This window comes from Microtus pennsylvanicus, chromosome 21 (genome assembly GCF_037038515.1).
Source record: "Microtus pennsylvanicus isolate mMicPen1 chromosome 21, mMicPen1.hap1, whole genome shotgun sequence".
Lineage (NCBI taxonomy): Eukaryota > Metazoa > Chordata > Mammalia > Rodentia > Cricetidae > Microtus > Microtus pennsylvanicus.
The window spans coordinates 32,712,508-32,739,200 of record NC_134599.1 but is presented as its reverse complement, the minus strand read 5'-3'; the positions used below and the strand labels follow the sequence as shown (position 1 = coordinate 32,739,200).

At 45.5% G+C, this 26,693-nt stretch overlaps 1 protein-coding gene across 1 annotated transcript in view; it reads right to left on the bottom strand.

The window, feature by feature from the left end:
- The window catches only part of Slc3a1 (solute carrier family 3 member 1), a 35,150-nt gene extending 10,671 nt beyond the window's left edge, over positions 1–24,479 (bottom strand). Inside the window, exons 1-6 of the mRNA XM_075955568.1 lie at positions 24,053–24,479; positions 18,799–18,978; positions 18,291–18,445; positions 15,144–15,269; positions 5,835–5,954; positions 2,301–2,425 (exon numbers count right to left, since the gene is read on the bottom strand). Of these exons, the coding sequence (XP_075811683.1) occupies positions 2,301–2,425; positions 5,835–5,954; positions 15,144–15,269; positions 18,291–18,445; positions 18,799–18,978; positions 24,053–24,479 (1,133 nt within the window). The remainder of the gene's footprint in view (positions 1–2,300; positions 2,426–5,834; positions 5,955–15,143; positions 15,270–18,290; positions 18,446–18,798; positions 18,979–24,052) is intronic.
- Positions 24,480–26,693: the final 2,214 nt, after the last annotated feature.

The following is a 26,693-nucleotide window of genomic DNA, read 5'->3' as shown; positions in this document are numbered from 1 at the left end:
TTATTAAGAGGACGTAAAGCTGAGAGGGGATGGAGATAGGGGGTAGCTCTGGGGAGGGGGCGTTAAGAGGAAGAGTGGACATGAATATAAGCATGCATCATTTGATAGACTCTCCAGTGAGCAGCACATGAACACAGAGCTTGGTTCGCCATCAATACTGCGCTCTGCGTTCTCTACACACAACTAAAACTCTAATGTCTTGAAGACCTTCTTTAGAGATTTTCATCTATCTGCTTAGAATTTCTAGTCTATACCTTCACATGAAGGGTCTCCCCTTTTTATTGATAGGCACTCTGAAAACCACTCAGGATGAGATGGGCACCTGAGACAGCCCCATCAGTGCTGCTGTTAGCTGACTGAGGCGGCGCATTAATGGGAAGTGCGGTCTTACTATGTGTCAATGCGCTCCCCACTTCTGCCGTTACTTCCTGTGAATCCATTGCCTTCTCCGAGGGCAGGGAGGGGAGAATTTCCTTAGTTGTTTTCAATGATTCTCTTTCATAAGCTACTTAGTAATAAAAGGTGAATATCCTTTATCCAAGATTCTTAAATTAAATTCTCAAATTGTGTAAGATTCTTACATTCTTAGAATATTTCTGTGGAACTTTACTCACTGAGAGTTCCTAATCCAAATCTAGACATTCAAAATGTGTCTTGGCGGCTGGCAGTGGTGGTACATGCCTTTAGTCTCAGCATGGGGGGCAGGGGGAGTAAAGGGGATGGATCTACAAGTTTGATCAAGGCCAGGATGGTCTACAGAGCAAACTCTAAGACAGCCAGGGCTATATAGAAATACCCTGTCTCAAAAAAAAAGGAAAGAAAGAAAGAGGAAAAAGGAAGGAAGGAAGGAAGGAAGGAAGGAAGGAAGGAAGGAAGGAAGGAAGGAAGGAAAAAAGGAAGGAAGGAAGGAAGGAAGGAAGGAAGGAAGGAAGGAAGGAAGGAAGGAAGGAAGGAAGGAAGGAATCCAAAATGCTCCAGTGTAGATGGAGGCTGCGCATTCGTTTCTGTCTGCCCAGACCCACACAGAAGCTGTATTAATAAAAACACTGTTTGGCCAATAGCTTAGGCATATTTCTAACTAGCTCTTACATCTTAAATTAACCCATTTCTATTAATCTTTGTATTGCCATGAGGCTGTGGCTTACTGGTAAGCCTCTAGCATCCTCCTTCAGCAGCTACATGGTGTCTCTCTATCTCTACCTACTCTCTATGTCTCCGTTCGGATTTCCTGCCTGGCTTTACTCTGCTAAGTCACTGCCCAGAACAGCTTTATTCACCAACCAATAAAGCAGCACATAGATAGGACCTCCTACACCACCTCCAGAGTCTTTAGAGATGCCAGACTTATGACTTACCAGTGTTGCTTACACACCAGACACTATAACAGTGATTTATATACATGGTCTCGTCGACTCTCACAATAACCTTCAAAGGTTATGACTATTAATTACTCTTCTAGCCCATTTCTGCCAACTGACAACCCAAAGGTCACTGAGCTCCAGAGCAGGACCCCTCAGCCCCTTGATCTCACCGCTGTGCTAACCACTGGGATCTAAAGACAATTCAGTTGGAATATTTGGGTTCACACTATTAAAGGAACATAGCCCCAGTCATAATGATAAAAGTAACCATTTGTAGGGCTGGAAAAGCAGTTCAGCAGTTACAAATGTGTACTCCTCTCGAAGAGGATCTGAGTTCAGTTTCCAGTACCCATGCCAGGTGATACCACCATCCGTAACTCCACTGCCAAGGGAGTTGCCACCGCCCTCTGGCCTGTTAAGGCACCTGCACTCATGTATACAAAGCCCACACAAAGACACATATACAAAAGCAACATACATTGTATGAAATTCCCAAAGAATTAATAAAAATATTTTAAAGTTCACATCTAACACCCAACCAATATATTCTTTCAAATTAATTTCATCTTTGACACTCAACAAAAGAGTAAAGTGAAAATCAGCAAAGATAAGCAATGTGAGAGATTATTTCACACCTTGACAAAACCAAGTTGTGAATTGTAATTATGTAGGTTAAACTTAATTTAAATTAAAGGTGGGAAGTCAACATGACTCAGAAAGTGCCATGCAAGCATGGTGACATGATTTCGATTTCTGATACTCACATAAGAGAGAGAAAGAGAACCACAAGTGTGCTCCATGACCTCCATCTGTGTTCCAAGACACTTACACCCTTACGCACATACCATACACCACATACACACACACATCAATAATAATAATAACAATATACAATTAAGTTATGCAAGTTTTTTAGAAAATACTTGGGCCTGTGGTTACCGGTATCTGCCAGGCTCCCTGCTGTACTGGTCCATGACCTGTCGGAAGTCCCGGACAATGTCATGCATCCCCACCTGAGTAGTGGTGAAGTCGTGGTAAAGCTCCGAGTAGTGGGTGACGGTGTCCTTGGGAAAACAGGACAGCACCGTTAGCACCATTTCCCCACGCGCAAGGTCTCCATGTAAGCTCAGATGGTCTTATCAGATGGCTTGAACTAAGGGGCTACTTGCTCAGTGGTGGTCCTAGAAACCTCATTGCACAAGAGCTGTGAGTGGTGGATACCCATGACCCTTAATATTGCACGGGCTCTTACATCTGTGACTTTAAAAAAATCTAGTGAACAGTAAGCATTTCTCCATCACCCATTTTAGTAAACTAAGTCTTACCAAATACCAAAACCTTAATTACAAAACACCTCTAGATACAATTGCTTGAATGCTTCAGACATTCTTGATTAAGATAGAACTTGTAAACCTTTAGTCCCAGCACTTGGGAGGCAGAGGCAGGTGAATCTCTGTGAATTCAAGGCCAGCCTGGTCTATAGAGTTCCAGACCAGCCAGGGCTACACAGAGGAAACCCTATCTTGGAAAAAAAACAAAATAGAGCTTGTTGCACATCTATATTGTATCTGCTTACAAAATATCAATATTTAATTTTGTTTCTTTGCCGTCTCCATCCTTCATGATTACTATTGACCTTTTTGGGGTTCCAGTGATGGTTGGCCATAGTCATTCCTGTGTTTCCCTAGGAGAAGAAGAATCAAAAGACGACAGCTCACATGCACTGCGGTCCTGGGTTGGACACAGACTGGCTGAGCCATCCCAACCTGATGTGCTGCCTGTCAGTGAGCTCTCTTGAGTAGGTCACTTCACCTATAAAAGTGAAAGGGTTTGGCTTGGGGGGTGTCAGTCCTGGGTGTCTTCCTAAAATTGCCTGTTCTTCAGATTCTGGAGTCACTTTGCAGACATACATTTTACATTATCATCAGCAAGGGGATGCCAAATTTCTTCAAGAAGCTAGTATTCTTTGAGAAAACTGGCTAACACTGCTGTGGTCTTCATTTTTCTGTCTTATCAGAAGTTATGAGCAAAAAATAGTAATAGTAATGCTAGCAACAACAATAATGGGCTTAATTATAACCTTTGCTTCATGACACTGTCTCACAATTAATTAATTGCTCTTTAATTAGGTATGTAGATGAGTAGTTAGGTAGGTAGGTCAGTAGTTAATTAGGTAGGTGAATAGTTAGGTAGGTAAGTAGTTAATTAGGTAGGTGAGTATTGTGGTACAATGGTCTGTACCCTGTCACTTGTATTTTAAATAAACGATGATTGGCCAGTAGCCAGGCAGGAAGTAGAGGAGGGGCAATGAGAATTCTGGGAAGAGAAGTTGCTGTATGCAGTCATCACCCAGATACAGAGGAAGCCAGACACAGAGGAAGCAAGATGTGACTGCCTCGCCGAAAAAGGTACCAAGTCACATGGCTAACACAGACAAGAATTATGGACTAATAAAGCCTGAGCTACTAGGCCAATCCGTTTATAATTAATGTAGACATCTGTGTGATTTCTTTGGGATTTAATTACTGTGGAAACTGGGCAGGACAGAAACCTCAGTCAACAGAATGGTGCCCGGACAGGGACTAAATGGATGGAGGACCAGGCGGGGCAGAAAAAACTCAGTCAAGAAGTGAGTAGTTAGGTAGGTAAGCAAATCGTTAATTCGGTAGGTGAGTAGTTAGGTAGATAGGTAAGTAGTTAATTAGGTAGGTAGGTAGGTAGGTAGGTAGGTAGGCAGGCAGGTAGGTGAGTAGTTAAATAAGTAGTTAATTAGGTAGGGAAGTGAGTAGCTAGTTAAGTAAGTAAGTAGTTAATTAGGTAGGTAGGTGAGTAGTTAGGTACATAGGTAGTTGATTTATTTAATGAAGTGATAAGAATACATAAATTGGCTCAGGACAAAAGGTAAAAGCTTCATAACAAAATATCCACGTGTAATCCTTTTTACATAATAGGCTTCATTAAGAGCATCATACTATACATAAAATTTTAGATTTTTTTCACCCACACAAAGTACTGCTAAAATTCACCTAGACTGCTGCATAGTGCTGTAATTTGCTTATTTGGTTCATATAACATTTTATCCTGTAACACACAATATTCCAATATTTTGCAGTGTGTGTTGGAACTACTGTCTACTTGGTCATAAAAACTAGGGTGACTATAGAAGAGAGGTCAACCAAAGGAATAAGGTACCATGTGAACTCCACATTCATGGCATGGGGTTGAGGTAAGAATCAATAGTGTAGAGCCCCAGGTTCTGTAATGACATAGACTTTGTTTGGGATTCTATTATCAACTTCTATAATCCTGAATCCCGAGGCTCACTAAACAGAAATCATGAAGCCCCTCTCATTCCAGTGTGAGAGACTTGGATGAAACGTTTAGCACTAATTCCCTCTGTTCTACTGTGACCTTTGATCAATAGGGAAGGAAACTGAGGCCTAAGTAAAATGGAAAAAAAGAGTCTCAGTGAACACACTGTCCTTCATTCAGCAGAGCTCTGTCCGTCCATGTTGTGGCCCCAACACCCTCACTGAGGAAGGGTTCTCGGCCCCAACACCCTCACTGAGGAAGGATTCTCGGCCCCAACACCCTCACTGAGGAAGGGTTCTCGGCCCCAACACCCTCACTGAGGAAGGGTTCTCGGCCCCAACACCCTCACTGAGGAAGGGTTCTCGGCCCCAACACCCTCACTGAGGAAGGGTTCTCGGCCCCAACACCCTCACTGAGGAAGGGTTCTCGGCCCCAACACCCTCACTGAGGAAGGGTTCTCGGCCCCAACACCCTCACTGAGGAAGGGTTCTCGGCCCCAACACCCTCACTGAGGAAGGGTTCTCGGCCCCAACACCCTCACTGAGGAAGGGTTCTCGGCCCCAACACCCTCACTGAGGAAGGGTTCTCAAGCAACCCCTCGCTCTGTAAAGAACCAGTGGAAAAAGCAGCCACCCAGGCGCCTGCATTAGAAAGGAAACACTTCACAGTACTTCCTGTAGGTAGAACTGGCTCCTCCTTGTAACTGGCGTCTTAGACTAGAACAGAAAGCACGGGGCTGGAGAGACTGCTCACTGCTCTTGCAGCAGACGTAAGTAGCTCCTAGCACCCATTCAGTTAAACCCAGGGGTACCCCACACCCTCTTCTAGCTTTTGCGGGCACCTGTGCTCACGTGCACACACCTACACTTAAACACACATATATACATCATTTCCAAAATATCAAAGATTTTCAATTTTAGGCTGGAGAGATGGCTCAGAGAAGTCCTGAGCTCAATTCCCAGCACCCACATGGTGGCTCACAACCATCTAGAATGAGATCTTGGTGCCCTCTTCTGGCCTGCAGACATGGATGCCAGCAGAACACTGAATACATAGTAAATAAATAATTTTTTTAAAAAAAAATTTAAATTTTAAAAACAGAAAACATTCTGATAACATTTCAGATGAAGTAAAGAGAGAAAGTTTAAAATAAGACCTTACCGGAATTTGGGATGTATTTACTTGGATTTCGTTTCTCAGGTCCTTCGCTTCCAGAAGAAATTTAACCGCATCGAAACTAAAGCCATCAACACCCTTCGTTAGCCAAAACTCTATTATTTCCTGAACGTGGAGAAGCAAAGTGCCTGGTTACATCAACTCCAAACTCTCGCCAGAACGTTAGCAGAGGCTCTGTGTATGGGCGACCATCAAAATTGTTCCCACATACAAAACATATTATCACACACACAACTTCACTCTTTCAATTCCGAAACTGCTTCTCTCAGTGCCACAGACTGGGTTTGGTAAAAGAGCATTCCAGGCAAAGAACAGCCATGGAAATCCTGCTGGGTTCCCAGGGCAATTCTTTAAAAGGGGCTGGGGTGTGAGGTGGATAGCTGCCAGGCAGTAGTAACGCACACCTTTAATCTTAGCACTCGGAAGGCAGAGGCAGGCTGATCTCTGAATTCGAGGCCAGCCTGGTCTACAGAGTGAGTTCCAGGACAGCCACGGTTACACAGAGAAACCCTGTCTTGAAAGAAAAAGTCTAAATAAATAAATAAAAAGGATGACATACCCAAAGGTATAGGCAAGAGGGAAAGTAGGAGAAAGTGAAGTATTGGTGCATGCTGGGACATACCTGAATCTTAAAAGCATTTTGCTAAATACAAGGGATAAATGTTGAATTATATCTCTTATATAAAATGTCCACAATAGGCAAATTCATAGAGACAGGGGGACTGGTTCAAAGATGATGGGACAGGATGGGCAATGATGGCCAAAGTGAGCAAGTAAAGACAAGGGAGCAGGTCCGTGTGTGCTCGGGCTTCACAGACCCCACAGAGGAGGAGGAGACACGGAAGAGCTGCTGGTGGGGTAGATTAACTAGCCTGGTTGAGGAACTCACCAGAGAGACGCCACACACAACAAACCTACTGGGCAAACGAAGGCCCTTGGTTTGTGAAAGGGGCTCTCAGAAGATTCTGGACCAACTCACTAAGACAAAGCCTAAACTTCGGACTGAGTTCTTGCTGCACTGCTCCCCTGGACCCTCCTCACCTCACTTCCTTGTTTTGATGAACTCATGAAGAAGCCACCAATTTTTACAAGCATCAGAGGCCACACCACCTAGGTTCTGCCCCTGCTTTGTCTGACAAACACGAACACTGGTCAGATCAGGGCACGTACATCTGTAAGCCATCCAAGCTTTGACAAGCTGTCGGAACACCTTATCCTGCCTGTTACTGTATACATTAAACACGGGAGTGCTGATTTTCCAGACGACAGCAACTTATTTTCTTCATGAGCTCCTCATTCCCTTCAGAATCTAGCCATGGCTAAATATTAACCTCTGTTAAAGAACAAGAAATGCGGGCTGGAAAGATGGCTCAGCAGTTATGATCACAAGCTACTCTTGCCGAGGACCTGAGTTCAGTTTCCAGCGTCCATGCTGGGAGGGTCACAACTGCCTTGTAACTCCAACTCTTGGCCACCAGGGGCACCTGCCCTCGAGTGTATATACCCACACAGAGATATAAGAAAAAATAAAAATAAGTCTTTTTTAAGAAACAGAATGAGAACCGATTCAACACAATGCCCATCAAAATCCCAGAAAAATTATTCGAAAACCTTGAAAGAACAAGGATATCAGTGTGGCAATTTCTCAGAAAATTAGGAAACAACCTTCCTCAAGACCCAGTAATACCACTTTTGGGTATATATCCAAAGGATGCTCAATCGTGCCACAAGGACATGTGCTCAACTATGTTCATAGAAGCATTGTTTGTCATAGCCAGAACCTGGAACAACCTAAATGCCCCTTGACCGAAGAATGGATAAGAAAAATGTACATTTACCCAGTGGAGTACTACACAGCAGAAAAAAGTAACTACAGCTTGAATTTTGCAGGAAAATGGATGGAGCTAGAAAACATTATTTTGAGTGAGGTAACCCAGACACAGAAAGACAATTATCAAATGTACTCACTCATAGGTGGTTTTTAAACATAAAGCAAAGAAAGCCAGCCTACAAACCACAATCCCAGAGAATTTAGACAACAATGCGGACACTAAGAGAGACTTACTTAGATCTAATCTACATGGGAAGTAGAAAGTAGAAAAAGACAAGATATCCTGAGTAAATTAGGAACATGGGGACCTTGGGGGAGGATTGAAGCCAGGAGGGAAGAGGTAGGAAGGGGGGCAGAGAAAAATGTAGAGCTCAAGAAATATTTTCAAAAAAAAAGAAGAAAGAAAGAAAGAAAGAAAGAAAGAAAGAAAGAAAGAAAGAAAGAAGGAAGGAAGGAGAAAGGAAGAAAGAAAGAAAGAAAGAAAGAAAGAAAGAAAGAAAGAAAGAAAGAAAGAAAGAAAGAGAATGAGAAATGGGTGCCCTGGAGCCCCTGTAAGTCACCGTGTGTGTGTCCTTGTTTCTTGAGATGTGGTGGAACTACAGTAATAGACAATTGTGCACTGCCATGCCGGTGCTGGGAATTGAACCCGGGTCCTCTGGAAGAACAGCCAGTGTTCTTAACCACTGACTAATCTCTCCAGCCCCCCTACTTAGCTTTTAATACCTCACTTGGTTTGTAGTTCCTTCTATAGACCTTTAAAAGGTGTGATCATTGCAATTAATCATTTATTTCCTGACAATATCCTTTTATTGACTATCTTAAACGGTATATATATATATATATATATATATATATATATATACATATACATACATACATATATATATATATTACCACTGTCCTAAATGCTTTACAGAGATTAATTCATTTGCCTTCAAATCCCACAAGCAAGGCACCATTACTGGTCCTATTCTATGAATGAGGCAACAGGCTGAGGGAGATGGAGTAGCTAGACCAAGGCCATAAGCTTCATAAGTGATGGAGCTAGAATTGGAGTCATGTGCACCCCTTACCTGTTACACTGGCTCCATTCTAGACATTTAAACTCTGTTATTATGGGGAAGGCATGTGCATGCCACAACTTGGAAGTGGGGTAGGAGGACAACTTTATGGAGTCAGTCTGTCTTTTCGCCCTTGTATGGGGTCTTGGGGCTGGAACTCAAGTTTCCTGGCGAGCACTTTTACCTGCTGAGATATCTCACCAGTGCCCTCATCTTTTGTTTGTTTTGCTTTTGTTTGTTTGTTGAGGCAGGGTTTCTCTGTGTAGCTTTGGAGCCTGTCCTGGAACTTGCTCTGTAGACCAGGCTGGTGTTGAACTCACAGAGATCCACACCCAGGGTCTCACTCGGGTCCCTCGTTCTCAGCTGGCCTGCTTATGACCCTGTTACCTGCCTGAGTTCTGGAGACACTGTTCCTGTGTCAACAAATACATTTTTATCTCTGATACCAGTGTCCAGTGGATGTGCAGAGCTGACAGGTCCGCCCCCTTTTCATCTCCATTTCGGAACATGGAAGCAACACCCTCCCAACCAAGGGTAACAGTCTGCAACCTGGGTCCTATTCGACTCCTCTCAAAATCCTGGTGAGTCCTCTGACCACCTCCACCCACCTCTGCAGGTTCAAGTCTACCAGAATTCTTCTCAGGGTTACTGCACTTTGAATTCAGTCTCCAAAGTTGCCCTCCACCCATCCCTTCTCTAAAACCAGATTGTTTGAAGAATGCAATCAGAACCATTTCCCTGTCTCAAATTTGGGCTCAGGTTCTCGCCAGGACTTTCGGGGTTGCTCATAACTTGATCACTGGGTGACTTAGTGTCATTGAGTCACATGTCCTGCCATGTACACCACATCCTAGCCATATAGATTAACTGCCAGCACCTCAAAATTACATGATTTTTCCTCTGCTTGAATTCCATTCTCCTTCCTCCAGCCCCACCAAAATGCCTCTTCACTGGGCTTATTCCAGTCCAATCACTGAGCCCCACTGCCTTCTTATTCCAGTCCAGTCACTGAGCCCCACTGCCTTCTTATTCCAGTCCAGTCACTGAGCCCCACTGCCTTCTTATTCCAGTCCAGTCACTGAGCCCCACTGCCTTCTTATTCCAGTCCAGTCACTGAGCACCACTGCCTTCTTATTCCAGTCCAGTCACTGAGCCCCACTGCCTTCTTGCAACTCCCTGCCCCAACCTTGCCTGCTCCATATCCAGTTTGGGCATCTATTTGCCCACTTCATTCTGCCAGGACAATCAGCATGTTTTGCTGTGGTTTCTATTCTGTTGCTTACCTCTCCTCTAGAATACAAATGCTTGACAGCTATAACGTGTCTATCTTCCAACCACCATCTCCTAGCCCACAGCCAGCACACCACACACCATCAGATGAGAAAACACCATCTCCTAACCCACAGCCAACACATCACACACCATCAGATGAGAACACCATGCCCTAGCCCACAGCCAAAACACAACACGCCATCAGATGAGAACACCATCTCCTAACCCACAAACAACACACCACACACCATCAGATGAGAACACCATCTCCTAACCCACAAACAACACACCACATACCATCAGATGAGAACACCATCTCCTAACCCACAAACAACACCCCACACGCCATCAGATGAGAACACCATCTCCTAACCCACAAACAACACACCACACACCATCAGATGAGAACACCATCTCCTAACCCACAAACAACACACCACACACCATCAGATGAGAACACCATCTCCTAACCCACAAACAACACCCCACACGCCATCAGATGAGAACACCATCTCCTAACTCACAGCCAGCACACCACACATCATCAGATGAGAACACCATCTCCTAACTCACCACACCACACCACACACCATCAGATGAGAACACCATCTCCTAACTCACCACACCACACCACACACCATCAGATGAGAACACCATGCCCTAGCCCACAGCAAAAACACAACACGCCATCAGATGAGAACACCATCTCCTAACCCACAAACAACACACCACACACCATCAGATGAGAACACCATCTCCTAACCCACAAACAACACCCCACACACCATCAGATGAGAACACCATCTCCTAACCCACAAACAACACACCACACACCATCAGATGAGAACACCATCTCCTAACCCACAAACAACACCCCACACACCATCAGATGAGAACACCATCTCCTAACTCACAGCCAGCACACCACACATCATCAGATGAGAACACCATCTCCTAACTCACCACACCACACCACACGCCATCAGATGAGAACACCATCTCCTAACTCACCACACCACACCACACACCATCAGATGAGAACACCATGCCCTAGCCCACAGCCAACACACCACATACCATCAGATGAGAACACCATCTCCTAACTCACAAACAACACCCCACACGCCATCAGATGAGAACACCATGTCCTAACTCACAGCCAACACACCACACACCATCAGATGAGAACACCATCTCCTAACCCACAAACAACACCCCACACACCATCAGATGAGAACACCATCTCCTAACCCACAAACAACACACCACACACCATCAGATGAGAACACCATCTCCTAACCCACAAACAACACCCCACACGCCATCAGATGAGAACACCATCTCCTAACTCACAGCCAGCACACCACACATCATCAGATGAGAACACCATCTCCTAACTCACCACACCACACCACACGCCATCAGATGAGAACACCATCTCCTAACTCACCACACCACACCACACACCATCAGATGAGAACACCATGCCCTAGCCCACAGCCAACACACCACATACCATCAGATGAGAACACCATCTCCTAACTCACAAACAACACCCCACACGCCATCAGATGAGAACACCATGTCCTAACTCACAGCCAACACACCACACACCATCAGATGAGAACACCATGTCCTAGCCCACAGCCAACACATCACACACCATCAGATGCATGCATAAGGAGAATGAAGCAATGGCACACAGGAGTGCAATATTATGCTATTATTATTGACAAGTCATGGGGCTGGCATTTAAAGCAGGCAGTGAACTGTATTTTGAATTGTGGTGCTTATCTCCAGCAGTCCTGTGCTTACTAGGGGCAGGGCAGAGTCCACATTCAGCTATGGGCTCTAATATCGAGCAGGGAGTGCCTCTCGGCTTTTCACCCCCAGTTAAGAGCCATTTCCTCACTCCAGGGCTCAGCCTTTCTGTATCACTGGTCCAAGATCACTCTGAGCTCAGACAGAGGCAAGATGACCAGGAGTCTCACGCTAAGGGCCCTGGCTATCCCACTAGGTCACTGTAACCTGCTCTGGTTCCTTATCGAAAAGGGGGAGGGGATTGATTTGGAAGGTGGGAAGAAACCAGAGTGACTGGAAGTGTATACTAATAAAGTGTATCTAATGTAAGTCACTACTATCTAATAGTATATACTAATAAAGTGTATCTAATATAAGTCACTACTAATAGAAGCGCCTCGGGGCCTTCTAACTTCTCCAGGGAAAAGCCCTCAGAGCCTGAGTTCCCAGCAGTGGGAAGGGAAGAAATCTGGTAGGAAGATCCCTCCCCTGTGTACCAGGCTGCTATGGGGGAAGGCAGATGCTGGCAGCTAGGGGAGAAGGCTCAGGCTTCAGAAGGTCAAGTCGCTATATCCAGACGCCTCGTTGCTACTAACCATCTAAGGTGCAAATTATTAACCTGCTCAGCTCCACCCCACAGATAAACCGTGTGTGTTGGGGGAGCAGAGGGTGTCAGGAGAGCCCTCTGAGAAAGGTCAGTGCCGGAGCCTCCCTTGTCTCAGCCTCTCGGCATTTCTTAGTTACTCCTCGTAGTGAATCTTGACTTGCCTTCCAAATAATAAGTAACCTCTGGATAAGGTAGTAATGGCCCAGACTGGGGCGGGGGAGGAGACATTCTAGGGGGTTAGTTAGTAAGAATTCTTTTCACCTGGATGCCCACAAGAGCACAGTTCAGGTAGTCAAAGAATCATTAATATAGCTACCAGCACATTGTGTCAAAATATGCAACACTCATTTAAACATCTCCAGACAACCCATCACTGTCACTCCCGGGGCCCGGAGAGTCCACTGCCTGCTCAACTTGGCATATTTATGAATGTCTAACTGAAGACTGCAAGTAAAGAAGAGCACACAGAGAGAAACCGTGCCTCAGCACAGGACCGGGGATGCAATCGGGATGGTGAACTCCAGTCCCCAAACCTAGGTTTGAATCCTGCTCCTGTCTCCCAAGAAACAGCACTTTACCTCCGGGAGGTTCCTTCTCTATGATCCCTTAAGAGCATCAACAGAGCCTGGTAAATTACCCGTCACATAGTGACTAGGAAGCATGGGCAGGGCGAGGGATGTCTCCGTGAACTTTGATAACGGAGGAGCGTCTATAAAACCAGATTAAAACTGGCCCTTAGCCTGCTGACCGTAACTACCTCCTCCCAAGCTCACTGGAGTAAGAGTGCCCTGACTCAAGATGCCCACTTCTAGAACAGACTCCCAAGCAACTCATTGAGACCTCACAGTGCAAACACGGTCTTAAGTTTGAGGACTCCACAGGAACGAACATCTGAAAGGGAAGGCGGACGGCCAGAGTGGGGTGGGGGTAGCTCAGCCGCAAAGGACTTGTCTAGAATGAGAAAAACTAGAAAGAATGAAGAAAGAAAAGAAGAAGGAAGGAAGGGAGAGAGGGAGGGAGGGAAAGAGGAAGGAGGGAAAAGAAAACAGAAGGACCTCTTTTCTGAAACTATAAAACGTTGTAGAAATAAATTGGAGGGCACTTAAACAAATGGGAAGGCATAGCACGCCCACAGATCAGAAGGTCTAATATGAAAATGGCAACGTGCCTCCAAATGCGCTACAGGCTTGATGCAGCTCTTAGGAAAATGCCAGCAGGCTTCTTGGCACAACTGAGACACTGCTGCAAGAATTCATATGGAAATGCAAGGAACTCAGAATAGTCGCTTGATATCCAAAACAAGGTTTAATTCATATTTATTTGTTTGCTTGCTTATTAGGGCCTTGTTTGTAGCTTTGGCTGTCCTGGAACTCACTATATAGACCAGGCTGATTTTTGAATTCTCAGAGATCCTCCTGCCTCCGTCTTAAGGCAATCACCATGCCTGGCACACTGGCACTTTTTGTTTTCAAAACTCACTACAAAGCTACAGTAGCCAGTGGTCCTGGCATAGAAAACGGTGTGTACAAAGACGGGACAGATTAAGGGCCCAGAAAGAAACCCAAGCTTTTATGGACAGTTGGGCTTCTACAAGAGCTGCCTACAGCTCTCTAGTCTGTCCTGTCTCCTCCCTACCTGCATCCCCCTAGCTCTACCCAACTCCCCTAAATTCCCACCCACTGCACCCACAGCAGTATGGAGAGTGGGAACAGGGTCTATTCCCTGAGGTGCAGCAGGAGCCTCCCATCCCATGTGCAGAGGGACCTTCAGTGACTCAGCATGCACCTTGCAGATCTGACGGCTGGCTCCCTGCCAGCTCGCAAGAGGGGCTGCCAGTTAATTTATAGGACGCTGAGTTAAATTTTAATTTCAAGTAACCAACAAATGTTCTTTGGTGGACATATTCCCCCAAATTGCATAATTCAGTATCTAAAATTTAAAATTCAACTTGAGGCCTTTGCACACACACATACATACACACGTGCGTGCACGCACGCCCCTGGAACTCTCAGTCCCTAGACTCCATTGAAATTGCTCCATTTCTCAATTCAGCAGCATCCTTCCCAAGGGCTGCTCTTCCTGCTACAGCAATGCCCCTTCCCTGAGAGAACATTCAGCACCATTTGAAGTATCATGTGTGCAGTGATGTCATTGCCCCCTTGGTGTCCCAGACACCAGCTGAGAGATGAACTTTTTACCCACTGTCAAATTCTCAATGCTCAGGACAGGGCCTGGCACACAGCCAGCCATATGCCAGTATTTACTGAGCAAATGCAGAAGCACTATGCATGGGTTATCTCGTCTCATCTTGTGAACAACGCAATATCGCCAGCAACTGTGCTTCACAGGCTGAGGATCTGAGACCAGAAAAAGGCAAACAATTCCCCCAGAGCCCCACTGCACATGTAGAAACCAGCCCCCAAAGCCTGCTTTTCCCTACTTACTCTCCCCCACCACCACTCCCCCTCACCCCCAACACACTAGCCAATTGCCTCAGGCCAAAGATCACCTCCAGGTTAGGTCCCCTGTTATTTACAGTATTCTGGCTTAGATGAAGAAAGGAGTCACCAGCACATGTAAATATTTGCACTTGACACCTTAACCTGAGAATTTAGTGACACATCTTGATTTTGCCCACACAGAAGTTCGTTCTACAGCGAGCGTTTGAAATAACCACCTAGCTTCCCACGAGTGGGAAAGTCTGTATGTGTGTCTGCACTCACCTTTATTTCCTCTTGAACAGCAGGATTTCGGAAATTTAAATCAGGTTGCTCTTTCAAAAACTGGTGATAATAACATTGCTTTCGTACGTCGTCAAAGTGCCAACTGGAGTTCCCATACACGCTCAGCTAGCAAACAGGGAAAGGAGGGCATCATTCTCTCACTCATCCCTACTCTGCCCTTGTCCACAAAGCTGTGACTTTGCCATCCCAGGCCCATGAGGCAGTGTATAAATCCTAGGGGTTGTCTTTCCAGGGAGAATCCCAAACTTTACCCTAATGCTCCACAAAAGTGGTTATGAAGTACTTATCAAGTAGACACCATTCCTAACAACCACAATGCCAGCTAGTGCTCTCAAGCTCAGAACAAGATCAACTTAAGGAACAGCCATTCCTAACATATTTTCTCGGATCTGCTGTTCAGGCTCAAGACTCCTGCATGTGAAGCCAATTATGGAGAAAGAAAGCCTATATTGGTCTTGAGACATGAAGTCAGGAGTTTGTATTGGACCCAGTCACTTAAAACTCTCCTGGTCTTCCAGAATAAAAGTCTGGGACTTCAAGCACCAGGACTCAGATGTGTTTGACAACATGACTTCTTTCTAGAAGGGATCAGGAACACGACTGCATGTTGAGTTGGAGAGATGGCTCAGAGGTTAACATCACTGGCTATTCTTCCAGAGGTCCTAAGTTCAATTCCCAGCATCCACATGGTGGCTCACAACTATCTCTAATGAGATCTGGTGCCCTTTTCTGGTGTGCAGGAAGACATGCAGACAGGGAAGTCATACATGATGTTTTATTTACATGTACGTCTGTGCACTGTATGTGTGTCTGGGGCAGGAGCTGGAAGCTGCCATGGTTGTGAGCTGTCCTGGGTTGCTGGGAATTGAACCCAGGTCCTCTGGAAGAGCAGCCAGTGCTCTTGACAATGGAACAATCTCTCCAGCCCCCATTCCGTTGCTGAGTAGTAATGTGTCATATTTATATATAAGCACACACCTATTTGTATGTGCTCACTTTTTAATGTGAGCTGCTGTGTGGGTGCTGGGAACAGAACCTGGGTTCTCTGGAAGAGCAGCCAGTGCTCTTACCACTGAGCCACCTCTCCAGGATAACTTTTTACATTAGAAAATCAACCTTACCTACAAGTGAAAAACTGATGGAAGGATGGAAAAAGTGATAGAAAAAGAAGCAACTGTCGAGTGCTGTAGTCCAGGGAGAGTTTGGTCTCACGTGTGAGTGGTAAGTTTTAGAAGCAGACTGTGGGGTTGCACTAGATATGACCTCTGTGACCTCACTCTATGTGCAACACAGGAACTAAAATCTAATTCGTAGAATTGGATGGGTAGACATGATGAATTAATGAATGTAGACCCTTAATAGACAGCTTGCACACAATAAGCTTAATAAATGCTCGCTAATGGCCTTTTAACAAGGGGTTAATTTGGAGATGGGTTGGTTAACACGGTAACACTGTGTGCCAAGGGCTGCACAGTGGCATCATGCACTGAGCTCGGAGGCCGGGCAGTTACAGAGCGGGCACATAGTCAGGCACGAAGCCTGCAGACTTTGGGAGTGTGTAGGCTGAAAGTTGGTGCCCAAGGACCAGCAGAGAAGGTCAGGGTGAGAAGTGGAGAAGCTCTAGTGTGGCACAAAAATCAAGAATAAATGACTTGGAAGAAAGCAAGAGAGACACAGACCGGAGCGGGAGGACCATGTCTGAGGAGGAGAGAGGCAGCTAGTCTGCTGGACTAGAGTGCCTAGCAAACCTGACTCTCAGGGACAGCACATAGTGAACCAGTAGGCCCAGTCTTCAGGGTCACTGTGAAGGCTGGTTCCAAGACCCTGTCATACATCAAAAGAGCAGGTGCTCCAGACTCTTGTGTAAAAATAGGGAATTGACACACAACTCTCACACATCGTCTTTTATATTTCATGAGCTCTCTGTATTAATCTTACCGCCTAACACAATGACTGCATTTTCAGGAAGAATGATCAGCTAACTGTCCGTAGCCAGTTCAGTCCCTTTGCAATTTTTCATCAAATATAAAAATTTTTTATTTGCAGTAGGTTGAATATGAAGATCTAAAACCTAGCCTAGCTGGGCAGTGGTGGTGCACACCTTTAATCCCAGCATTCAGGAGGCAGAGGCAGGCAGATCTCTGTGAGTTCGAGGTCAACCTGGTCTACAAGAGCTAGTTCCAGGACAAGCTCTGGAGCTACAGAGAAACCCTGTCTCAGAAAAAAAAAAAAGAAAGAAATGAATAAAAACTGGCCCATACAATATTTTATGCTAAAAATTTATTCACTAATCATCTAAAACTCAGGTTTAGATGCATGTATGGGCTCTGATTTGCTAGAACTGGCCTTCTTGACAGAAAGGACCTCGCCTGTTGCAGAAGGAGCAAGTGGGAAGAACGACGACTTCTAGACTCTCTGAGTGACATTTGCTGCTAAGAACGCTAGGGAGGGAGAGAGGCAGCAGGGAGTTGAAAGACAGACCAAGCTGATCACCTGGACTCAGTTACCCTCCCTTGTGGTTCAGGAGGGGGTGATGACACTAGGAAGTATCCGGAGGCTCAGCACCAAGGTTCAGGAAAGGAAAAAGTGATGACTGTGTTGCTTACGATGCTGTCCAGCATGGAGGTCAAAAAGTCAAAGAGGTGCTGGGCAGGGGTGGCACATGCCTTTAATACCAGCACTTGGGAGGCAGAGGCAGGCGGATCTCTGTGAGCTCAAGGCCAGCCTGGTCTATAGAGAGAGTTCCAGGACAGCCGGGGCTGTTTTACAGAGAAACCCTATCTTGGAAAATGAAAGAACGACCACCAAAAAGTCAAAGAGGCAAAGGGTCCTGGAGAATGATAAAAAAACAGCAGAAAAAAAGACTGTTGTTTTCCTATCTCCATCCAAGAGCCCCAGAACCTGTGCTGGACCAGGAGGGATGTGCAGGCAAAAGGGAAGAAGATGCTGGTGATGAGAGGACCACTGACCAGAACATCAGCTCAACAATGAAGTCAGAAGCCTAACGGCCATTTGGGAAAAGTTTTCTATTTCTAAACTACATCATTTGATGCTTTTCCTTAAAGACACCATAGCTTAGTAAGTCTAGAGCTTCCCAATTTCGGTCTGCTCATCGGCCATCCTTACCCAGTTGTTGGGAGGGATTGTTACACCATTTTCATGAGTGCAGTTCTGCCAGATGTAGTAATCAGTGTACTTCCCATTCCGGTTCCTACTCAATTGAAACCAAGGATGTTGGTCACTGGTGTGGTTTGGTATGAAATCGATTATTAACTTTAAGCCTAATGAATAAAAACATTTCAAATGTTAGGAACAGATCATGTGGAAAGAAGGACAGTCAAGGGGAAGATGGGTAGGTGTGAACCGGAGGCATGATGCTCTCTCCCTGTGAAAAGCATCCCCACACTTCAAGGGGAAGATGGGTAGGTGTGAACTGGAGGCATGATGCTCTCCCCCTGTGAAAAGCATCCCCACACTTCAAGGGGAAGGTGGGTAGGTGTGAACCGGAGGCATGATGCTCTCCACCTGTGTGAAGGATTTCCCCACACTTCAAGGGGAAGGTGGGTAGGTGTGAACTGGAGGCATGATGCTCTCCACCTGTGGAACATCCCCTACATTTCTCATTGCCCTTTACCTTTGTCATGTATAGCCGCAACCAGATCCTCAAAATCTTTCATTGTTCCAAAAATAGGGTCAATCTCTTGGAAGTCCTCAATGCCATATCTGAAATCTTTCAAAGATGATTTGTAGAAGGAAGAGACCCAAATGGTTTTTATGTTTAAAGAGGCGATGTAGTCCAGCTTCTCTTGGATACCTGAGCAAAGAGCCAAGGACATGAGCACACGCTGCTTTGGTTTCTTTATTTGAAGCATTCAAAAGAAAATAAGGGGGAGCTAAAAATGTCTAATGGTCAGAAAGGAAGCCTATTTTCTCACAACCTCTGCCTCATAGGAATAGCACAGTGGGCTGTTGGTTTTTTTTTTTAAAGATTCTTACTATTTTCAATACTCAGAAAGTTGAATTCATATATCCTTATGAAGAGAGAAAAAGGGATAATGGAGCTGAAACTAGAAAACTAAATAGCTTTAGATTTTTTTCATGATCCATGGGTCCTTTTCATTCTTTTCTTCTATATCACCTAAAACTGCCTTTTCTTTGTCTCCCTCCCTCCCTCCCTCCCTCCCTTCCTTCCTTCCTTTAGGACTAAAGGAGGGTGCCACCACTCTCAAGTTTTCTAAATTTTAGATAGTACCCACACTTAACACCTGTCTAATTACACAGATAGAAATTGGACATGGTTACTACTGAGCACGTTTGTGTAAATGACCCGCTTAGAAAAAGTACATTTTTAAAAAATTTGTTTTGGGGGAAGGTACTTTATAAGATGAAAAGGTTCCTTTTTCTTCTGTTTAAAACTATATAAAGGGCCGGTCAGTGGTGGCACATGTCTTTAATCTCAGCACTCGGGAGGCAGAGGCAGGCAAATTTCTGTGAGTTTGAGGCCAGCCTGGTCTACAAGAGCTAGTTCCAGGACAGGCACCATAGCTACAAAGAAACCCTGTCTTGAAACAAACAAACAAAAATATCCTATCATAATGTTACTCAATATGTAATTTAATAACTGTATTTCTGCCGGGCGGTGGTGGCGCACTCCTTTAATCCCAGCACTCGGGAGGCAGAGGCAGGTGGATCTCTGTGAGTTCGAGACCAGCCTGGTCTACAAGAGCTAGTTCCAGGACAGGCTCCAAAACCACAGAGAAACCCTGTCTCGAAAAACAAAAAAAAAAAAACAAAAAAAAAACCTGTATTTCTATACATAAATTAAAAAAAATTTTAAAAAATAAAACAAAATATGTCTAAAATAAAATTTTTTATATGAAAGGCCAAAATATTTGCAATTCTATTGAATTTGAGTAAAATTCAGACAGTAATCTAGTTCTGTGAATAGTATCAATCTCCTAGCATAACTTTTTACCTTTAATACAAATACTTATTTTAAAATTCTTTAATGTCATATATTATGTATAATATATATACATACATACATAAATATACAGTGTGTACACACACCCACACACTCATTTGAGAAAGGGTCTCAAGTATACCATCCAGGCTGGCTTCAAACTTACTGTGTAACCCAGAATGACCTTAAACTTCTGATTTTCCTGCCTCTGCAACTGGTCACAGACACGCACACAGACACACAGACACACAGACACACAGACACAGGCTCAGCACACATGGTGTTGGGATTACGTACAAGCATGGAGCATCATGCCTAGTTTATGCAGAGAGGGAGATCAAATGCGGAGCTAGGCAAGCCCTCTCTACCTGAGCTACATTGGTTTGATCTCGATTTTCATCGGTTTTTTCGTTTGTCTTGTTTTGTTTTTGAGACAGGGTGTCTCTGTGTAACAGTCCTAGCTGTCCTGGAACTAGCTCTGTAGACTAAGCTGTCCTTGAACTCACAGAGAGCACCTGTCTCTGCCTCGAGTGCTGGGATTAAATATGTGCACCACCATCGCCCAGCGATTTTCATCTTTATAATCAAGATTGTAGGTGGTTCACAACAGGTGCTGAGCTAGGTGCCAAGGAACTAAGTAACATTTGCTCCAGATAGTTAGGAAGGCACTTGTCCAAACCAAAGCAATTTGCTACATGTGGCTACTGAAGTTATAATACGGCTCATCTGGGTTGAGATGCGCTGGAGGGAACAGAAGTCACAAACCAGATTTTTAAGACATGGTACAAAAAGGAAGAATTCAAAATATGTCAATAATATTTTATGCTGATATACTGATACAGAAAAGGCATTGGGTTAAACAAAACATATTATTAAAATCGATTTTACCTTTAAAAATAACAAACCCAAAACCTTGCATGGTGATGCTACAGCAATGTAAAGAGGCAGGCATGGGGTGATGCTGGACTGGATGGAGATGTGCAAGGTGCCTTATGGACCAGGGTGTTAGCCCTGACCATCTGAGGCAGAGGAGCTGATGAGGAAAGTCCCAGGTGGGGTCTCGCAGGGTAAGTCTGGGTTCCAGCACAATAAATGAGTAAATAACTCAGCAAATCGTGAGACCTGTTATGTGGAGAAGAGGGATTGGCAAAAATCTAGCGCCGAGGTAGAAGACAGGCACGTGCCAGTATTTGCCAGGCTTCATGTTCTTCTCCCGGGCAGTCTTTAGAGCGGTGTCTGAGGGCCTGTCCCCTGTTCACTTAGTAGGAAGGCAGGAGTTCATACATAAGAGGTCTAGGCTTGCAGGGGAGGCCTAGGGAAGTTGAGCTGGGATGACTAGCTACTGTGGCTTTTCCTTCATGGTCCTAAACACAGATGTGGGGACTGGAGCCGGTAGTTTTCTCTGTGTCTCCCCTGAGCTTTCCTAAAGTATGTCAGAGGTCACACCTAAGCAAGCAGGAGACCAAAGCAGAGTCACCTGAGCCCTGGAAGAAAACATTCTAGAGACACACTTTGATTACTACTACTGAAACAAGAGTCCCTAAGGAATTAGCATCTCCCTCCCACCCCCCGCAGGGAGGGGAAAAAAAACCTCTTGCTGGGGGAAGGAAAAGCTTGAAGCCTGTTGCAGCCACAGGGGGAGCTTGTCTCCTGGGGAGGACTTCTAGCTCTGAGCACTTGCTGGAGCACCAGGAAGGATCACGGGTCTGTAGAATGATGAGTCAATCACAGATGGAACCACACCTTTGCCAGTACTGCTTAGCTGACTGGCCTCTTGCCTTCTATGCGAACCTAAGCTTTGCGTCAGGAGCCCTGAACGTGGACTTCTTCCTGGTGTGGCCCTACTGAATCAATCTCCTTTTTTGCCTTTCTCTATCGCTCTTGAAATGGCCTGTTGGGAGCGGGGACTGAGCTGGGTTTGTTCGGGCTGCCCGGGCCCAGGCTCACTCCAGCACCAGCGGGATCTAAGTGGTTCCAGTACTGCAGGCTGTTTATTTGTGTTGTCTTTACAGTTGGCTGTCACATGTCAGAGTATCAATAGGCAACAGAAACACTTCCATTAAACCAGAAGCAAGCCCAGGGCTGAGTATACAGAAGCAGGAGAGGGGAGGCAGGTGTATGCTCCAGCACACGGAAGGGAGGGAGGAAAGAGAGAGGACAAGAGAGGAAAACTAAGGGATGGAGAGATACTAAGGGACTGGAGGTCCCAGTCCTACACTTGGGGAGGCAGAACAAAACCCCTAAAATCAAACCTGGGTGGTTTCTTCAGAGCAACAGCATCCTTGACTTTGAGGACCAGTACCTCTGGAGTAACAGGAAGCAGCTGTTCCCCCAAAGAAAAAGCAGAAATGAACACACAAGAACTGAGTAGAAACTGCAAGCTTGTGGGAACTTGGGGACTACTAGGAGCAGCCTAGGAAGGCAGCCAGGAGGTAGGAAGTGTGTCCCTGGGTTTATGCTGTCTTGGGGGGACTACGATGCAGCTGGTGCTCACAGGCAGTGCCAAGGAGGCCACAAACGTCCGCAGTGCCAGTAGAATGATGGAGGTGTAACCCGGAGACTAACGAAGGCAGTGGCTTCGAGCTGCACCTTAGAGGACAGATACACTCGTCTCCGACAGTCACGCCGGAAGAAGACTGTTCTAGGAGTGAAGTAGGCACTGAGCATATGGGGAAAGAGGCAGAGAAGGAGGGAGAGGTCAAACTGGAAGCGGTGCTATGAAGTCCAAAAAAAGAAAAAGGTGCCGGGCAGTGGTGGCGCACGCCTTTAATCCCAGCACTCGGGAGGCAGAGGCAGGCGGATCTCTGTGAGTTCGAGGCCAGCCTGGTCTACAAGAGCTCGTTCCAGGACAGGAACCAAAAAAGCTACAGAGAAACCCTGTCTCAAAAAAAAAAAAAAAAATTCAAAAAAAAAAAAAGAAAAAGGCTTTCATTAGTTATTAGGAAAAGTTGGGGGTTTAGAACACGTAGCATTGTAAACAGATTAGGCCATCCCTTCTCACACTCTATCATATCATCTTGCTGTTTTCTTTAAACAAATCATCATTGTTTAAAAAAAAAAACTTTCTTGCTAGTTTATTTCTTCTTACTGCACCCTGTTTTCATCCATTCTCCCTCCCTCTTTCTCTCTTTCGGTTTTGATTTTTGGGGGAGTGGAGGGAGGAACCCAGTCCGTTCTTGAACTCACGGCAATCTTCCTTCCTCCACCTCCTGAGGTCTGGTATTAGAGGCCAGCAGGATAGCACCCGGCCTTTTCACTGCAGCAACCCTGTTGACTTTACCAACCAATCCAGTTTATACCCACGGTCAGGCAGTTTCAATTTTAATATGGCCGGAAGGAGCACTCAATTATAAGGATACGTGCTTACTTATGAAACATTATTAGTTTAACTTTAAAAATGCAAAATTTTGGTTTTATTTTTCCACTGATATGGGTATTGTTCTAGAGAACCCTTTCTTTAGCAGCTAACACATTGTTGGGCCTTCTAGCCTTCTCTTATTTCTCAGGACTGAAACTTGAAGACAGTCTTTCCCTCAAGGCGACATCACATTTGTATAACGTGATGTATTTATCAATAAACTCCCAGCCAGATGAGCTATGTCCTATACCAGAAAGGGCAGTCTCAACAGAAACATGTAGCCACAAAGTCAGCGGTTTTAGGAGGATTAACGAGCGAATGAAGATGTGCATCGGCTTAGTGGGCAAGAGATTAAACCCTTTGGCTCCCAGGCCTTCAGCAAACAGCCTTGCATCTAGGGCAAGGCTTGCCGGCTTCTGAGTGCAGCTTGGATAACCCCAGGGACAAGGGTGCCAGTCATCCTGAATGTGATTGCCGCACAACCCAGCACTAAACGGTTTCAAGGAAACCAGGTATCCGAGTAACAAACTACCCTCCCCTGGTTGGTTCTGAGCTCCTAACACGCACCTTTCAGGTCTCCATTCCCATCCTTGTCGCTGTCCTTAAAAGATCTCGGGTAGATCTGGTACATGGGACCTGCCTGCCACCAGTCAAGGCATTTTGGAGAGATGGCGATGATGGCTATGGTGGCCCCAATGAGCAGGAACACGGAAACCACGATGAGCCAGAAGAGAATCTCCCGGGGCACTCGGTAGCGAGCCTGGCCGGAGAACTGGAACAGCACCTCCTTAGGCATCCCTGCATAGGGCCGCAAGGCCTTGGGGTGGGACTCCTCTGGAGCAAGGATACTCACAGCGTTGGGCTGTGAGGTGTCCCTGGAGTCTGGGTCTGGGTCCTGCTCTGAGATGTCTTCATTCTGAACAAACCCATTATTCGTTCGACATCCCTTCATACTCATCTGGATGGAGTCTCTGTTGCTTTTATCCTCATCCATGCCTACCCTGTTACTCCTCTTTCCGGTGCTTTCCAGCAGGGACTCAGGTGAAAAGGCGGCTTGCTGAGTGCTGTGGCTTGTTAAATGAGCTTTGAATGCTTTATAAATAAACCTGGCTGGACTTTGCCCAGCCAAGGAAGAAAGGGCAAAGAGGGTCGGGGGTAAAAATTATCTTTATACCGGACGGCTGACTCAGCTACAGTAACAATACATGCAGGAGGAGGCAGCTGGGGAGGAGACAGGGTTCCAAGCACTGTAAGATGTTACTTGTGTGAGTATCAACTGCCTACAGTAATACTGTTTACAAAACTACAAAGGTGGAGGCGACCCAGAGAGACGGGCAAACGAAATATGAAAAGGATGTGCAGAATATTATTCAACCTGAAAGGGGGAACTAAGTTTGACATATAGTACAGGGTGGATGGAATGCGGGGACATTCTGCTAAGGGAAATGACTGTATCAGAAGCCAAGTGCTGCATGGTTCCACTCACAGAAGGGATCTATAGTCATAGACGCAGAAAACAGAACAGTGCTTGGGAGTTTGGGGAGGAATCGGGGGAAGTCGTGGAGATGGTCAATGGTGGTTGCACAAGGCAGGTGTCCTTTACCTCTGAGACATATTGTAAAAACTGGGCATAGTAGAAAATGTTATTGTCTGATTTACAGTGTTTGAAAAGAACATTTTCTTTACCTAGGTATAAAAATGATCCTGAATTTTGCAAGGGGAAACTGGCTGCTCTTTCTGGATTTCCTACAGGTCCACACAGAAGAGGTCCCAGAGGCAGGCAACCCTGCCACTTTGTTGTTAAAGCTCACTTTATCTCAGCTCAGGCTGACTCCAGACAGCCCATGTGTAGGCTAAGCTCCTACAGTGCGTGCTCAGCTCAGCCTTGGCTCCTTTGATCCCTATGACTTAGCCTTCTGAGCCTTGCAAGTTCAAGTGTATTACTGCAGGCAAACAGGCCTTAGCAGTCACACCAAACAGTTGTTTAATCATTGACAAGTCCAGGACACATTCGCAAGTCCCTGGAAACTGGCGAGAGGAAGTGCTCGCTCCAGGCTCCCTAAGCCTCAAGGAATGAGATTATCAGCTGCACTTTGAGGGCTCCTCTGATTAGATATAAAACACTTTTTACACTTATTTTTAAATTCTATTCTTACTGTGTATATATTGTGGGGGTGGGGGTGTCCCCACAAGGAAATCAGAGGGCAAAGCTGAGATGTCTTCTTCCACCTTTACCAGAGTTCTGAGATTGAACTTGATAGCAGCTGGGTTTTTTTTCCTGCTGTCTCCACTGTCTGTTTTCTCTTAAATAAGGGAAGCTGCTTGGGTGCCTAACATTACAGGGTTTTCTGATGATGCAGAGTAATGAACTACTAAATTCTAACATTTTTGTTTTCTGAGCAGGGCTTCACTGTGTAAGTCCTGGCTGTCCTAGAACTCACTCTGTAGACCAGGTTGGCCTCGAACTCAGAGATCCTCCTGTCTCTGCCTCCCGAGAGCTTGTATTAAAGGTATGTGCCACCACCACCTGGCTAAACATATTCTTAAAATGCCAAATACCTTCTCATAAGCTACATCTAATAAACAGTGTTTCTCATTGTTCTGTGCTGTTGTCTGTTTTGAGTAGCTGGCTTAGAAGTCACTATGAAGGCCAGGCTGGCCTTGAACTCAGAGGTGGCCAATGATATGAGTTTAATATTTATGTTTTGATACTGCTTTGTCAAATACATAATGACCATTTTCAATACGTTTTCTTAGAGGAAAGGTTTATTATTTGGGCCCACTTCTCTCTCTCGCTGTGTGTGTACACCTGCAAGCACAGGGCCACAGGAGGACATCGGGTGGCCTGCTCTATGACTCTATTCCTTTGAAGGTCTCACTAAACCTGGGGGTTATGCTGGTGACCTGAGTCTAAGCAACCCGCCTCTGCCTTGCTGTGGCACTCAGATCACTGGCATATTTAACTTACAAGGGTGCTGGGTTAAGAGCTGGGGCCCTCATGCTTGCTCAGCATCCTGACCCAATGAATCATCTCTCCAGGTCCTTGACCCGGTTTGAAAGGTTCCAGTCTGTGCTGACTAGTTTCAGAGCAACTTGACAAAAACTAGAGTCATTTGGAAAGAGGGAACATTAACCAAGAAAATGGCCTCATCGTATTGGCCTGTAGTGCATTTTCTTGATTGATGTGGGAGGGCCCAGCCCATTGTGG